Consider the following 18,002-nt stretch of genomic DNA (forward strand, 5'->3'; position numbering starts at 1 on the left):
GTCACTCTTAGCACAATAACTCACAAACTTATTGGTAGACTATCATGAAATTTTAACAGCTTTCTTTTAATGGTTGGTACTAACTGAAATAGGGGTAAAGGCAATAAAACTAGGGTCATCTATGTGTTAGGTCACGTCCATTTACCAGTCCCAACATTATGCTATTCAAATTCAAAAATGCGATTATTATACAAATATTTTGACTAAAAAAAGAATAATTGTAGGAAATTTTCTCCGAGATTAATTGAAAAATGTCATTTATTTACTCAAGAGCGATAAGTGGATTTAAAAACTGAGGGACGTTATGGTTTAAATTGCAATCATAATGATTGATATAAAAATTCCTATCTCGCTTTATAAGGACCCGACAAATGGGATTAGTTGTTAGTTTTGCACTTACCCGATGCTATTTTATTTTGGTCATAATGATTTTATTTCATTAAAAATGTTCTCGACTAAACGTGTCTTGAAGCTTGTAGTGCCACTTGTCGTAGCGTGTAAGTAATCTTTTTGTTGATTTATAATAGATATATGATTTAATAGCGCAATTATTTTAAAAAATAACTTATATATTGATGACTACTATAACTATATGTTTTGATTTAAATCAACATATATTTCATCGTTTTTCACATTTTTTCAGAATCTTTTAGGTAATATGATGATATTGTGTTGAAAGAAGGGTGTTGGTTTGTTAGCAATCCAATCGTCGAGCTACTTTCTCACTTATTAAGCCTTTCGAAACCGTGTGCCAACCTAGTCATGTTGATTTCTCATCGTTCAATTTTCTGATAGACTCTTTCAGTAACGGTTTATCAAGTTTTATGACCATGAATAAATAATCAAATTCGGTTTTGAATTTGCTGTTATAACAAAGTATAAAATCACGGTTTGTCATATTCTGGCTTTAATTACTTGATCTATTTTTACATTCTGTCTCTCCCATGACCACAAGCTTCGCTTTGTTTTTATTCATTGTCATTTCATATTATCTTAATATTATATTTTATCCATTTAAGCCTTTCTCTAGGTATTCTGACTTATCAAGTGTCATTATTATGTCGTCCGCAAAATATTCTACCGACATTTCTACTTTTTCCATATATTTTAGACTCTATATGTTTGTTTTGTTTATTTGACTTCTGAATGCTGCCTAGTACTGCTTGAATAAACGTTTATTTTCTTTGTAGTAGTTGAGCACGCTGTTGCTCGTTTGGGGCATATTAAGAAGTAAGAATTTTACCCATTGATTATTGAAAAGTTAGCTTTTAGTTCACTTTCGTTCATTCTATGTATTTAATATTTAATTTTATTTCCAGCTTTATTCTGTATCAGTACTGGGGCACTAATAGATGTTTATGAACCAGTTCGTAAGTATAATTAGAACTGATCAGTTTATATATGTTGAATGTGTTGTTAAGAATATACTAATACATACAGAAATACAACACTCCAATGCTAAGACTAAAATTATTGTGTATAAGTTATATTTATACTATGTATTGTAATATTGATCATTGAATATTAAATGTATATCTATATGCAGGAGGTAAAATAATGATGTTTGACACATATAACTTAGAGGTTATTTAGGCCAAGGTCTGGAAGGTACGGCGGGTGCGATAATATGTCCCATCCAAGTGTCTTCAACATTTCTTTTACCGGTTTTGCTTTATTAGACGGCGTTATGGTCCTGTAAAATTACTCTACTGTCTCCGGACCCATTCTGGGCGTTTTTCGATGAATTCTTGGTTCAACTTGATCATTTGTTTTAGTAGCGATCACTATTAGCTGTTTCACCAGGTTTCAACAGTTCGTAATACATCACGCCACTCTGGTCCCACCAAACCAATAGCGTTGTCTTGAGATCAAAACGATTTGGCCAAGGTGTATGGGCGGTTTCGCCAATTTTCCAGTTGTCTGTCATTCAATTGATGTGGCACTCATCTTTACATCAATTCATCTCAAATGATATGTGTCAAATCAAAATATTGTATACTTAAGATTAGTCACATCTGTTAGAAAAGCCGGTAATGACTTTCCGGTACACCTAGTATCTTCGTTAAATAAATAAGATTGAATATTTATAATAGAGTATAGAGACAGGAGCAAATGCCACATGATTGGCAAATAGTACTTATCGTTCCGATACATAAGAAGAGAGATAAAAGGGACTGTAATAATATTTAACTATTATAGATATATCAGAAGAGAAACATTATGGGTTATATTAAAACAAAGAAGCGTAGGTAATAAAATAAAATAAAAATGTCGTCTTAGCAGACAACATGAAATCAAATACCCTCTTTCCAAGTTCCAAGAAGGTTTAGATCGTGACGGAAGTTTGAGTTCAACAAATCTCAAATAGATAAAACTGGGTATAAAAATTGAAATAAAGAGAATAATGAGAGAGAAATTAAGTAAAGAGTAAATATCGATAAAATAGAAGGCAGGTAGAGCTTTTGCACATGATATAATAATAACTAGTGTTGGGAACTCTCGACTGAAAACAGTCGAAACAGGTGAACTAGCTACTGAAAATAGTAATTACTATGCAGTTGCACGGTTCGACTTTTTTTTCAATTCGTTATCTCAGACGAAGATGTAAGAATTCTTTCCTGTATAAATTGTGAGAGAGGAAAGGTCGGAGATAATAGCTTGGGCCAGTTAATTTTATATGTGGTTATATTTTCCAACGATAGTATAAGCGAGACGGAGATGTATAAATTCCTTCAGGAAAATATAATTACATATATATCTATGTAAGCATAAATTGGGTACATTTTTGTCAAGATCGCGGCTAGGATGACGGCACCAGAACGTTAAAAATCAGTCGAATGAAACAAGTAGGATCAAAAATAGTAATTAAAAGTCCACTGAAACACCACTGAAACAGTCGATAGCAAGTCAATTACTAAATAATGGATAGTCACTTTCAGTCGCTAGATACCAACACTAACAATAACAAATGATAGATAAGTGATAATATCGAACGAAATAAAGCAAAACAAAAGTTATATTGATGGGAGAGTCAGTATTAATGAATATTTAAATTGAATATGTAAACAAGTTCATTGTAGTAAGTTCATTAATGAAGGAGATATATCAGAGAAATACATAAGCAAAGGGGAAAAACTCCGAGGGAAACAAGAAGACTGAGCAGAGATAGAAAAAAATGGAAGCTATATCTATACTTGGAGAAACAGATAATATACACTGAACATAACGCACCACCTATATGGTGCAAAAGTGTTTTTTTTGGTTTTCTGTAAAATAATGGTACTAGGCTCTCTGTTTAACTACACTAATTTAATATATACTATCACTAGCGACCCGCCCCGGCTTCGCACGGGTGCAATGCTGATACTAAATTAAATACACTACAGAAAAAATATGAACGTTGTATATAAAAACATAGCGGCCCGCTCCGACTTTGCACGGGCATAAAATATATATGCCTATGTCACTCAATGAAAACATGATTAAAATCGATCCAATATTTTTGGTTCATTCATTACTGCCCTTGGCCTGCACGCATTAAATTTGGAGTAAAACAATTCCTCTTCCCCTATACGTACTATGAAGATTTCCTGCTATCTTTGGAATATCTAAATTCATACAATTTTTATTACATTACACATTTTTAAACGCAAATTTTAAATTTGTAATATCTCCGAAAATATTTGTTTATTTACATGCTGTAAGGAACCATATTGATCTATATTAATTGCACACTGTATTTAAGGTACTTAATTCGATAAGGATTAATGCCGTATTGCTTAAAATAGCTTCGTAAATAAGCCATTTTCTCATGTAAAAAGTAAACAATAAAAATGGTTAATGTGGGTTATCCCTAAAAGATAAACATATACCATCGCGGACTTTTTTGTAGACCTTTTTATGGTGTACAATAATGTAGTACACTAATTTGATCTAACTCGTAGGGTTAGGCAGCGTTTTTGATAATTGCTAAATAAGCCTAAAAAAATAGGTTAATTTACGACATCACGTTAGAAACCTCTAAAATTAGCAATCTTGCCTTGGTATATTATGCATGTATTATACATATAAACCTTCCTCTTGAATCACTCTATCTATTGAAAAAAACCGCATCAAAATCCGTTGCGTAGTTTTAAAGATTTAAGCGCACATAGGGATATAGGGACAGAAAAGGCGACTTTGTTTTATACTATGTAGTGATGTATGCAGTGTATTCCAGTATTTATTATTTAAATAATTTTTAAAGATCTTGATTAAATATTTGCTTAATGTAGTATATTGATAATTTGGATTTATTGCATATTTTCTTTATTTACATAACTCTAACATGCGATTTAATCTATGACAAGCACACTTGACAGCATAGTTGCAGTATGTAGTATCATTTTCCTAATATTTATACAAATACATGAAACACTTAACGTGATACTTCAGGCAGCATTCTAATAATTCTTATTAAAGGTGGGCCTAGAAAATATATTCAGTAAGTGATCTCGTGTACGTATATAGTATATTATACTAGAGTTTTTTAATTAGATTATATACATGGTAGCACATGTTTTAATCTACCCATTTCATTCACATCGTCTAGATTTATCTGTTTGCCATTTAAGTGTATTATTTAGTGGTAAAATGATTTAATTCCAGTCATTTTTTTATTATCGGGTTTTTGTTTTGGAACCCATATATTCCCAGCAATAACAGGTCAATTGAAAAGTCCCCGGCCTACCATAGTAAAACATATTTTTTGCGAAAATTTTTTGCCAGTTTTTTTTTATTCAACATAATTCCCTTCAAGGGCGTCCCTCCAACTTTTAGATACCATTTTTGTAGAACAATTTGTCTTTTGCTTCACAATAGGTCTCAGTAGCTTTGGTCACCTCTTCAATCGACGAATTTTATTCCTCGTGAGCATTCTTTTGAGATCTGAGAACAGAAAATGGTCGCCGGGCGCCAGATCTGGAGAATACGGTGGATGAGGAAGCAATTTGAAGCCAAATTCATGGATTTTTGACACGGCGCCTTGTCTTGGAGGAGCAGCATTTTCTTTTTCTTCAAATGCAGCCGTTTTTCGGCGATTTCGTTCTTAAAACTGTCCATTAACGCTATGTAATAGTCGCTGTTGATAGTCCTTACTTTTTCAAGGCAGTCAATGGAAATTATTCCATGCGCATTCCAAAATACAGACGCCATAACCTTGCCAGTCGATTGTTGCATTTTTCCACGATTTGGAGCTGGTTTATCGTATGCAGTCCACTCGGATGACTGTCGATTGGACTTCGGAGTGAAATAATGGAGCCACGTTTCACGTCACGGTCAAAAGTGAGCACCCACTTTGTACAAAGCTTTCTCATACCCAAATATTCGTGAACGATATGATGTACATGTTCAGTTGATATCTTTAGAGTGTCTGCTATTTCATTCATTTTCAATTTAGGCTCTTTCAAAATCATTTTGTGGATTTGTTTAATGTTTTCGTCGGTAACAACCTCTTTTGGGGCATCCACTGCGTTCACCGTCTTCGGTGCTCATTTCACCACGTCTAAACTTAGCATATCAATCCTTGATGGTTGATTTTCCTGGGTCAGTGTCCGGAAACTCGGCATCAAGCCAAGTTTTTGCTTCAAATGTTTTTTTCCCTTCAAAAAGCAATATTTTATCAACACGCGAAATTCCTTTTTATCCATTTTTTTCACAATAACAAGAATTGCTTCACTCAAATTGCTATAATTCACAAATTGATGATCCGACACCTGTCAAATTTATACACGCATCTTTTGAGGGTTAGAGCTAACTAAAAAACATATGGATTTAATTATATTAGCGCCATCTTTGTGTCAGACCGGATACTTTTCGATTGACTTGTTAAGTAATGAAAAGTCAGGGTATTATATATAAAATATTTTTAACAAAAAAATTGAACCGACTTCAAAAAATTAAGGAACCCACTAAGAAGTAAAACATAATCAAACTTAGATTTTTAACACAAAGAAAAAACGTTTTGAAATAAAATATGTACACAATAATCGTTGTAATAACTAAACAAAAATAAATAAAAACTTATTTATCCTATCTACATATATTTTATATTCTACTATATACACACAATTTAGCTTAATACCTACCTAAACCTATTTATCTATTTACAATATTATTTTAACTACTACCAACTAATTACTTTGAAGCCGGTACGAGCAACAAATTAGCCCACTGTGTATGAGAATTCCTTGAAAAAAGCGGCATAATTACATGCGAACATTACTCTAATGTTCTTTGCCATTTGTGCGTTGGGTTTTTCATGAGAAGTAGCTTGGTTTGAAGAAGAAAACAATCATCTTTCAGTAGGACAATAGATATGTACAAAAAACTGTGTTGTTGATGGAAAGTGAGATTAAGTGGGACTCCCATGATCTGAAATTTTCAAACTTCACTATAAATTTGAAAAAATATACTTATAGGCTATTGTTTGCTATATTTTCTAGGTCAAGTTCTTTGGCCAATTTGCCACTTGACGTCAATCTGAATTAGCATCGACGAGTATGGACAATATTCTCCATTTGCAGCTAGTTCATTTATTTTTATCTAATATATTGCAAACGCTGAAATGAATAATATATTTAAAACAAATTGTCAACATCAGGACAATGTGTTATAACAGCCACAATATTAATTATTTAGTGAGATGTTGAACTCAGAAAGCACTCTTAGCATACGAATACAACTGTTCGGTAGTAAATTACCTTCAGTGCGAATAACTCCTAAATTCCATTTTTTAATCAGAATAAGTATTTACTCTCGTACACTCTTATTAAATTTTTTGTTTTTTAAATACAAATGATTCAGTTTTGTTTGTTTGTTTATTTTGTAGCTGTAATTAACGCGGTTGCCGATTACTGATAACATTTTGATAATAACAACGCTCTTAAATCTTGGGAACTTGCAAATACGTTAAAAGCAGTCTAGTTCAGTTATTAGAGATAAAATTTCGTTGGAATTATCAATTTTTACAAAGGTTTTGCATACATATATAGACGGATATGATAATATATAAACAATTATAATATAAATACTATTTAATATTTGAATTTTATAAAAAAAAACATTTAAAATTCTTATATAATCTGATAATTGTGACGATATGAATATAAAAAAATACATTATGTCAATGTAATTTTAAATGGGAATATACTGAAATTGTTGTTCCTTAAGACGTTACGGTTAAGTTTCGTTTAACGGGGACAAAAACAGTTTTACGTTTCTGCAACATATAATATGGGAATGCATGTAAAACTGCCCTTCGAAATTCTAGTGACTTTTCTTATCCACCGAAACAAACAACAATGAATTATTATTACCACGTATACATCTAGTTCTTGGTCATTTTGGTTTTGTATTATTTGGTTCAGATCTATCTGAAATTGAAGACAGAGATGCGTCTGTTTAAAAAAAAATAATTAATTTTCAGTTTTCAAACGTATGCCAGTTTTCTTTGTTTGAAAGAAAATATTTCTATTTATTTATAATTATTTTGGATATTTTTAATAAAACTTCTACTGATTCCAATTATTTAATGATTGCTATTTACTATTACTATTTAAATTTCAGTCAGGAATAGTTTTTGGATTAAGCAATGCTCTTCTAGATTTAGATTTATAACCATCGAGTGTAAAATGCAAAGAACACGTCCCAGTACTTACGTAGGAGCTCATAAGAGATGCTTAAGTTTAATCTTAAGTTTATCATTATTTTCTTTCGGAAACCATATCTGGGATAAAGCAGGACTATCTGAAAAAGAGTGTACATACCATTTTAAACTTTACATTCATGAAAGCAACAATTTTATTATGTTTTTTGCCTTTAAACAAATAATTTATATCGTATATAACAATTTTTTTAAAAACTGTATACAAAAATAGAAAAACAGATCTAAATGCAGGAAATATATCAGTTGTTTTTACTTTCATACCGTCTCTATATCACATATATTTTGACGTTTCTAAGCGAACTCGGAGTATGATTACGATTGCTTACACTTGGCTTCCATTTCTATGTATTTAATTTCTATGATATGAGACCTTTTTCTAGAATTAGTGCGCACCGTTGAAAGTTTCTTTCTTGTTCCAAAGCCAATACTCTTGTTATCATTCACTCTTGCAAAGAATTAACTTAAAATTATAAGAAGATTGTGAGCTTTGAGATCAGAGATTACAAAAATAAAACACGTCTAAAGTTCGTGTTCTGTAAACTTAAAATAAAATGATAAATGAATATAATAATATAAAATATATATGATAAATGTGATGAAAGTTAAAGACCAATAAAAAACTAGAAAACTAAAAACATAGATTCCAAGAGAGTTTTCGGAAGTATAAAACGTCTTGGAAACCAATGGAGAAGAGTACAGTTATGCATCCCTGTATAGGTAAAAACTGTTCGAATTTTGATGTCAACGTCCATTTAGTAGTATTGGAAAATAAAACAAATTGATATCTATGAAGATATCTATATTAAGAAATCAGAGTGACTAATTATCGAGCAAAACAATAATGTGTTGTTTTGGTAACATTTTCTGTAGTTTATGAACAAGGCCTTCATACCTTATCGAAGGCTTGTGTTATATGGTTGAGCACACTTTTTTACTTTCGTAGGCTTTTTCAATAACATCTGTTATTCTGTGGACCTGGTCATCAAAACCTGGTTTATCAGATAATTGTGGAGAATTGCTCACTAAATCTTTAAATAAAGTTGAATTCTCACTATTTAGGAACTTTTAGAACAGTTATAAGCTCAAATGATTTATATATAGAACATAATAATTTTGTTGGAATACAAGGCTCAATGGAGTGACGAACAAATTACCTTTTAAGTGATCAGATTATGTCTATTACTTGCACACAAAATATAATGGCCATCTGTGTAATGTGGTAAATCTGGTACGGGCAAACTGTTGATGTCTAAAAGGTACTATGTAACTTAAAAGAATGAGTAACATTCACTGGGGTGGTGACCGTTCAACTAGAAAAAGTGTTAGCAGCTTTATAGTTTTCATTCTTCTTCAATTCATTGGATGCCAAGTACATATCCGCTGGTTTGGCAGTCCAGGAGTAAACTAAACTGTGTCCTGCTCTAGTGGTATCCAAAAGTTGCGATATTTCAATATTCTCATGAGAATGGAGTCTTTCCTTATATCCTCTTGCAATTCTCTTGATTTCTTGACTGACTGTGGGTATCTGAAGGTCCCGATATCGGTAGTCAGTCCTGTAATTTTTGAGTGGTCCCACAATACTTCTCAGGACTTTATTCTGAAAAATTTGTATTTTGTTTATGTTACTCTTTGCAGAACATCCCCGTATGTCAATATAGATTTCAGTATTTGTTTATATAATAGAAATTTATTATGTACTGATAATTGTGATTTTCTTCCAATTAGCCAATGCATTTTCCTATATTTCAATTCCAGTTCTTTTTTTCTGCTTTATATTATCCTTCCAGCGATGTTTTGTATCAAGATTAATTCCAAGATATTTAGCGTTGTTGGTATATGGAATGATAGTTAAGTATTTAATGTTATTGGTGCTTGTACGGTGCAGCTTAACTTCACATGCACAAATTTATTTTCGTTAATTTTTATTTTCCAAGCTTGTGTCCAATTATTTATATTGTCACTTCCCTGTTGTAATTTTCGTGTGGCTTCTTCACTATTGTCTCCAACAGCTATAATCGTAGTATCATCAGCAAATAAAGCCGTCATAACATTCTCCATTTATGGTATATCACAAGTGCAGAGTAGATAAAGCATAGGCCCCAGTGTACTTCATAGTGGTTCACCTGCTATAGATGGTTTTATTGTAGAGTAAGCTTCTTATTGTTTAACTCTAAACATTCTGGCTCTATTGTACGATTTTAGTAGTTCGGTGTGTTGTTTTGGTAACATTTTCTGTAGTTTATGAACGAGGCCTTCATGCCAAACCTTATCGAAGGCTTGTGCTTCATCTAAGAATATGGCTGACCATACTTTCTACTTCCGTAGGCGTTTTCAATAACATCTGTTATTCTGTGGACCTGGTTAATTGTTGAATGCTTGTTAATAAACCCAAACTGGTGTGTTGGTATTAGGTTTTTTCTCTAAGATTTGTTTATCAGATAAATGTGCCGACTTGTTCACTAAATCTTTAAGTAAAGTTGAATTTTCACCATTTAGAAACTTTTAGAACAGTTATAAGCTCAAATGATTCTATATATAAAACATAATAGTTTTGTTCTTGCAATTTAAATGTATTTTCTATTGGTTTATATTAGGAATGTTAATTAAGTTAGATGTTAGGAACATTTAAACTGAGATGGGATATTAATAATATTTTTTATATTGTTAAAAGAGCCCTTTCCTAATATGTAGAAAAATTATAACAGTAACTAGTAGAGGGCGTGATAGTTTGGGTCGGCCGGCTATTTAAAATATACTTATTTGTGATAAACTTATCAAAGATTACGTGTAACCATTTTTATGATTGTATAGAGAAGCATTTGTGATCGCCATCTATTAATCATGTCGTTCAGTATAGATATATATATTGTACCTGTATTGGTTTATCAGTGTCCTAGTAATAGATTTCTTTACTAGTTATTAATGATGTTTTGGCGAAGGTAAAAGTTTAGAGAGTATTTTGGTCTAGAAGACGACGTTTTAAACATCAGAGAAAGCAAGAAAAAAAAATTGCAAATAATTACTTTATAGCCTAGTGATGTATGGGTCTAGTGTATATTGTGTTCTAAAACAAACATAATAATGACCAATAAAGATATTTTGCAAAAAATTGTTCCAGTGTTTTCCTCAATCAAGTACTACCTTTCCGATTTTTTTAAAAATATTTTTCTTTCAAAATACATTCCAATAAAGATTTCATCAAAAATTCATGTAAATTACCTAAAGAGAAATCTCGATTAAAATGAAAAAAGTAGTTTTGTAGAGAAAACGTGCACAGTAGATACGTCATCGTTTAACTAATAGGTGTGAATCGTAAATTAATCAGCCACAGTTGATTATGATGGAATATTTTGTGGATCGGTCATTTTGTGGATCATCAACCTCCGTTGTGAACCATATTATGAAAAATACTAGAAGCTTAAACATCATATCAGCGAATATAGCTCTATCATCAATGAACAACATAATTATTAGCATCATTTCGAATGCTATGTGTGTTTTTAAAAACTTTTCGCGTAATTGCATTCACTGTTATGTTGAAAAGTAGTGGAGAGACGTACCCACTTTGGGTTTAAATGGATTTGGGAAACTATTTTAATTTTGTTCACAGCTAATGGAACTATCGTAAGATACCTCAAGAGGTTTGATAACTTTTAGAGGACTTCCTCAGCTTCCAAAGATTTACGCCTTTCCAATTATTTAATGATTGCCCCTTACTGTTGCTATTTAAATTCTATTCAGGGATAGTGGATTAAGTAGTGCTCTTCTAGATTTAGATTTATAATTATCGAGTGTAAAATGCAAAGAACAAACGCCCCAGTACTTATGACCATCGTAAGACATCTCAAGAGGTTTGATAACATTTAGGGGTCTTACTCAGCTCCCAAAACTGCCCAAAGTGAGTGTATACAGTCGAAAGCAGAGTGAAAATCAATAAAAACGACAATCAGTTGACTAATTAAAGCTCCTTTTTGCTACTTAATTTGAAATAATCTGATGTGTGACAGAGGAATATTTACGCCTTTTAAGTGAATGCGTATAAATTATTAAAAAAATTGGAAAACAATCGAGTGCCAGATAGAGGGAACTATTTGCACCAATAATATTAATAATGTCTTAAAAATAATTAGAATTTTGAAAATCATTTTTAGGACATATTATTTTAAGGTTTATATATTGAACATTGAAAAATAAGTTTTTAAAAACTTTTGATTAGAATGAACTTTTAATGATATTTTGGTGAAGGATATAAATTTGAAATAGTTTTTACTAAAATTTACTTTGTTACTACTGTTGATTACACTAAAATTAAATTTCTATATTATTATGATATAATTAATTTGAAAATTGGCGGATTGAAATAATAACATTATAAATATAATTTATGAAAACATTTTGGGCCTATAAATTAATTTTAATGAATTTACAACAGATGGTGTTAGTGTAAACGCATGGGGTACAATTGAAACTTTATGTTGAAACCTCACTGAGTAGAACGTCTTCAACTCTTTCAAAACAAAATTCTCAGGAGAATAATCAATGCCCCCTGGTTCGCCAGGAACAATCAAATTCATAGAGAAACAGACGTCCCCCAAGTTCACGATTTTATATCCGAGGTTTACTCGAGATATTTCTCCACTCTTCGTCTCTCGGACAATAAATGTATTACCGAGCTGGCCGACATTTTAGGCCAATAACTCATTCGGCTCTTCGTCTCTAACTCCAAATTGTCTCGGTCTTCTCCGGCGAGCGATTAACTCATGAACCGCAAGCTGCGTGGTGCGATAATGACACCACGTCCTTGCCTGGCCCTTGTGCCTCTTAACGATGTTACCGGTTACGGGCACCCTCCTTACTAGCAGTAAGAAGTATTAGTTAGGGTTATTGGATCAGCTGATAGGGTGGGGTTTAGTGGGTAGCCCAGAGGCAGTCTTCACATAACCAGTCCAACTCGCTTATTCCTGCGGGTCTTCCCGACCAGGTCTCCGTAACAGGATTCCCCAACCCGGTTCCAGGCCAAAAAAATCCATTTTTCAGTACGTGTCATTTTGTCGAAAAGAATCGGTACTTGGAACATATGCCAGGGGCGGATGGGTCTTATCGACTCAGAGACTCGGAGGGGAACAACAACACTTCTAATATCGAACTGGTATAATGAAATACATAAATTATACAGCAAACCCTGACAGCTCTCTGGAGAGTTGGGTGGTGTAAATAACAATCACTGAACTAGGAAAAAATATCGATATTAAAAAAAATCTATATATCTTTTTTGCCTATTTTTTAAAATATATTGATACTTTTTTTTCAATGAGTGTTAGTATTAGTCTAAAAAATTTTTTTTTTCTAAATTTCTTGCCAATTGGACCTATGAGATGAAATATGGAGTTGTACTAAGACATCAAACCAACTAGTAATTCAACGTACCTAAAATAAAGTTTTAAGATTAATTACCAATGCTTATCGCTACGTATCCAACGAAGAGCTGCACGATGACCTCGAAATCAAATGGATACACTAAGTGACCCAAGATATCGTTTTAATACATGAAACAAGTTTGCTAAATCATAGTAATGTGGAAGCAATACACGTAAACGGAAGATGGCTGAAGGTCAACGAACACTTTATGAATTTTATGGCAACTGTGCTCTATCTATGAATATATGAATACCGATTTCAACGTTTTCGACGAAAAGTGGTGATTTCGGCGACTTTAAAATGCAAGAAGAATATGCAGAATTGTTCGGACTAACACAAGAAACCATTTCTAATTTCTTGAAGTACATGGGAATGATCCAAAAGCTTGCATATTTTGTGCCGTATCAATTGAAGCTAAAAGAGATTGAAAGACATTTGGTCTTGTATATACTTCAACGGCAAAGTAGGAAGGGTTTTTTACATCGCATTGTTACTGGTGATGAAGTATGGATCCATTACGGTAATCTAGAGCGAAAATAATTATGGGGACTACCTGGTAATGCACCAATATCCGTGGCTCCAAGCTAATGCTTTGTACATGGTGGAATTAGCTTGGTGTAGTATATTATGAGCTCCTAAAACCTTATGAAACCATCAAATGGGATATGCATACCAGCGCTCGATCACATGTTGAAAACATGATATGCGAAGTGTTACTCCACCCGTTGTATCCCACACCTTGCTGCTTCCAATTATTATTTGTTATAGCGCTTCATTTCTTACGAACTTACCAAAAAAACACGTTGATACGTGGATAAGATCAAAAGATACATCGTTAATTCGAAATGGAATCCGTAAATTTTTTGAAAGTTGGGAAAAGGCATCGATAGACAGTATTTTGAATAAAATATATTGTACCGATTTTCCCCAATAAAGTTGCAGATAAAAAATCATTTAAAACTAATTTATAGGCGTATATATTAATATAATTAAATGATGGAGAATAAGAATAATAGAGAATCTCTTTGGTTTGGTAACAATTGCCCATTATAGGTTGTTGCTGCAGAGATTGGCCGATTAAATAATGAATCTCATTAGAATTTCAAATATCAGAAATTTGATATAATTTTAAACATTTCATCAAATGTTTGGTTTGAATTAGGATGAAGGTCGATGATGAAGATTAGACATAATTAGAATGACTTAGAGTTACATAAAAACCATAATTGATACTGATGTTGATAATAGTTAAACTACTAAAACTAGTAAAATTTAATAGCGGGAACTCTGACATTGAATAAACATCAACAACAATTTCAACAAGTGATGAAGGTAACCCGGTTCTTAAATTATCGCTCAGTGTTATAGCGCCCTCCTTGAAGATCATCTGCATCTGTAACGATTGCGAAACGTTGGTTATTTTTTATATGGAATTTTATTTTTAGCGACTGACTGTCCAGCTGTAGATGGGGGACAACCCGTTTATTTTCCTGCGGTGAATTGTTCGAAGTTTTGGGAGTGCTCGGATGGAATGCCCTATTTATTCACTTGCCCGACTGGATTGATTTTCGATGAGAATTTGGAAGTCTGTGACTTGCCGGCCGTATCGAATTGCACCGGTCAAGGATGGTCAACTACCAATCGTCCAGAAACCACCTCTTCCTTACCAACGACAGAAAGTACTATATCAACGACAAGCTCTACGGAACAACCAACGACAACCCCCAGTATTTCCACTACAACGCAACCATCTACCACCACGCAACTTCCTTCGACCACATCTCCAACTACCACTAGTAGTTCTACCACTACTCCTACTAGACCTTCTACTACTACAGAACTTCCTAGTACAACTCGTCCTTCCAGTACTAGCACTTTAAGACCCTCCACTACCACGGAACTTCCTTCGACCACATATCCAACTACTACTAGTAGTTCTACCACTACTCCTACTAGACCTTCTACTACTACAGAACTTCCTAGTACAACTCGTCCTTCCAGTACTAGCACTTTAAGACCCTCCACTACTACGGAACTTCCTTCGACCACATATCCAACTACTACTAGTAGTTCTACCACTACTCCTACTAGACCTTCTACTACTACAGAACAGCCTAGTACAACTCGTCCTCCCATTACTAGTACTTTAAGACCTTCCACTACCACGCAATTACCTTCGACCATATATCCAACTTCTAGTAGCAGTACTGCAAGGACAAGTACTACGACCACCTCAAGAACTTCTGAGCCAACACCACCTCATCCTGATCCAGGCCCAACTCCCGATCCAGGGCCAGGACCAGGACCGCATCCAGAACCCACACAACCAGATCCAGGGCCAGGACCAGGACCGGATCCAGAACCCACACAACCAGATCCAGGGCCAGGACCAGGACCGGATCCAGAACCCACACAACCAGATCCAGGGCCAGGACCGGGTCCTGATCCAGAACCGACTGCACCTCATCCGGACCCAGGGCCTGGACCAGAACCAGAACCAACGCCACCACATCCAGATCCAGGACCGGGACCAGAACCAGAGCCGACTGCACCTCATCCGGACCCAGGGCCTGGACCAGGACCAGAACCAACGCCACCACAGCCAGATCCAGGACCGGGGCCAGAACCAGAGCCGACTGCACCTCATCCGGATCCAGGGCCTGGACCAGGACCAGAACCAACGCCACCACAGCCAGATCCAGGACCGGGGCCAGAACCAGAGCCGACTGCACCTCATCCGGATCCAGGGCCTGGACCAGAACCAGAACCAACGCCACCACATCCAGATCCAAGACCAGATCCACCTGGTCCAGATCCCGATCCGGATATTGAACCTACACCATTCAGCTTGTATTCTAAGCTACAACGAAATCGACGTAATAATTAATTAACGTGATTAAACAATAAAGTAAATACATAGAGTTTTTTAGTTAATAATAAATACAAATTGGTATTTTGTTTGTGACGAGAAACTTTACTATTTCCTGAGGGTAAAGTGAACTCTGAAGGGTTTTGTCTTCATTCTTAAGAATATCAAGATATTCGATATATCGATACTAAAATTTAACTTCTAACCAGAATCCTTATTTTGTATAACATAACTGGAATCTAATCAAAATCTACATAATTTCTAATAATTAATAAATTAACATATAAATGTATTAATGGAATATTACAACAAGATTCGTATAAAGTATGAATCGACGTTTGTTAACGAAAACGAAATTAAACGATATTAGTTTTCAATTTTAATTATTAAGTTCTTTCATAAACAGGAAATTTTAATAGCAGATTTTAGCATGCTATATAACAAAAAAACTTAAAATAAAATAAGAAAATGCACATACATGTTTTACGTATATTTCCCCTAACAAAATTAAAGATTCTTTATGAGATCAATTAAGCACATAAAGAAAATGACATCCTTTCCTAAAAGAAAAAAATTATCAGCCTTAATCACTTACTGTATATGTATAGCATTTGCTGCACAACGGCTTTTTTTTTACATGTCTACTTTGAGAAGAATGTCTAGGCCGCTTTTCAAAAATACTTTAGTGTTTTCTTTTTATCAAATAGGGTTTATCAGGACTGGACCGACTGTTTAACGTGGACTTCGAACCACGGTCCTCGGCCTTAAGCCTATCGACCGGCTACGACCAACTTTGGAGATCATCTCAGAAGATATCCGATCTCACCCAGCCTGACTACTGCCGTGACAGATTTTAATGTTGTGAGAAATATTAAGAACTGTTTTATCCTTGTAGAAAACCTTTGGATTTTTGAAGATAATGATATGATTTTGTTTAGTCAGCTTGGATTGTCTAATACTCAGTTAATGAGCGAACCCATTGAACTATAATACGACACAGAACTCAAAGCTCACTTTGTTGAATATCGTGAATAGCAGGGACACATTGAATTTTGGAAACATGTGCCGAATGACTATAAAACCTTACGAGAATGTGCACCATGATTTTGACAATATTTCCTTTCCTGTGAAGCTTAAGTTTCCAAAATGAATTTCTGGAAAAATATATACCGCAGATGCTTTTCCGCTCATTTAGAAGGCGCAATGACAATTAAAGCCCCAAAGACTCCAACACAGAAGAACTAATTGAAAAAATGAACACCATAACACATAATGGCCTAATACTAGTAAAACAAATCTAAATAATAATTGCATGTTTGTGTATGTTAAAATAAAAATATTGATTTACTTTTATTAGCATTTTTTATTATACATTTTGTATTTACGCGCTTTCCCTTATAATGCTACACACGTTGGTAATAAAATAATTATTATAATTGAGTGAATGTATAAATATAATTCATGGAACATCTGGTCTAAGGTGGTCGCTTCTCCATTGCCGTTGCGCTTGGTCCTTGTGTACAGTTCCCATCCACGACAAATAATTGTGTGGTCCATTAATTATTGTTTCGTACATATGGGTGTTCACACGCAGCTATGTCTATACAAAATATACTCATATAAGATATGCAAGTTGATTGGTGGTGTCAATGAAGTGTTGACTGATGATGAAAGCAGGGACCGGACCGCTATAGTCTTCAGGGATTTTTGAGGAGTTTTTAGTAAAGGTTTGCTTACCAAAATCGTTCAATGCAAAAGCCATTCAGTTTGCTTCTAAGCACTAACCATATCATATGGGAAGCCGTATAAATATTTTAGGCAACTGCCTCTATGGTGTGGTTAGAGCGTTCAGATCACACGCGAAAGTCGTGGGTTCGATTTCTGGTGAGGGCAATGATTTTTTGTTCTCCTAGTTTGGTTAGAACATTTGTCAAATTACTAAAAATAGAAAAATAGAATATATTTAACAAGAAAATTGAACTGATTACAAATAATAAATAATGAATTCAC

General features: G+C 33.9%; 1 protein-coding gene across 1 annotated transcript; it reads left to right on the forward strand.

The window, feature by feature from the left end:
• The first annotated feature begins 342 nt into the window (after nucleotides 1–342).
• On the forward strand, nucleotides 343–16,038 carry LOC143200683 (uncharacterized). The gene is made up of 3 exons (XM_076411250.1): nucleotides 343–497; nucleotides 1,320–1,370; nucleotides 14,569–16,038. Exons 1-3 carry the CDS (start codon nucleotides 404–406, stop codon nucleotides 16,008–16,010), a joined length of 1,587 nt encoding a protein of 528 aa, XP_076267365.1. The 5' UTR covers nucleotides 343–403; the 3' UTR covers nucleotides 16,011–16,038.
• The last annotated feature ends 1,964 nt before the right edge of the window (nucleotides 16,039–18,002 follow it).

Source organism: Rhynchophorus ferrugineus, unplaced genomic scaffold (assembly GCF_030347505.1).
Source record: "Rhynchophorus ferrugineus isolate W39M unplaced genomic scaffold, kcgeb_rfMv2 rfM8, whole genome shotgun sequence".
Lineage (NCBI taxonomy): Eukaryota > Metazoa > Arthropoda > Insecta > Coleoptera > Curculionidae > Rhynchophorus > Rhynchophorus ferrugineus.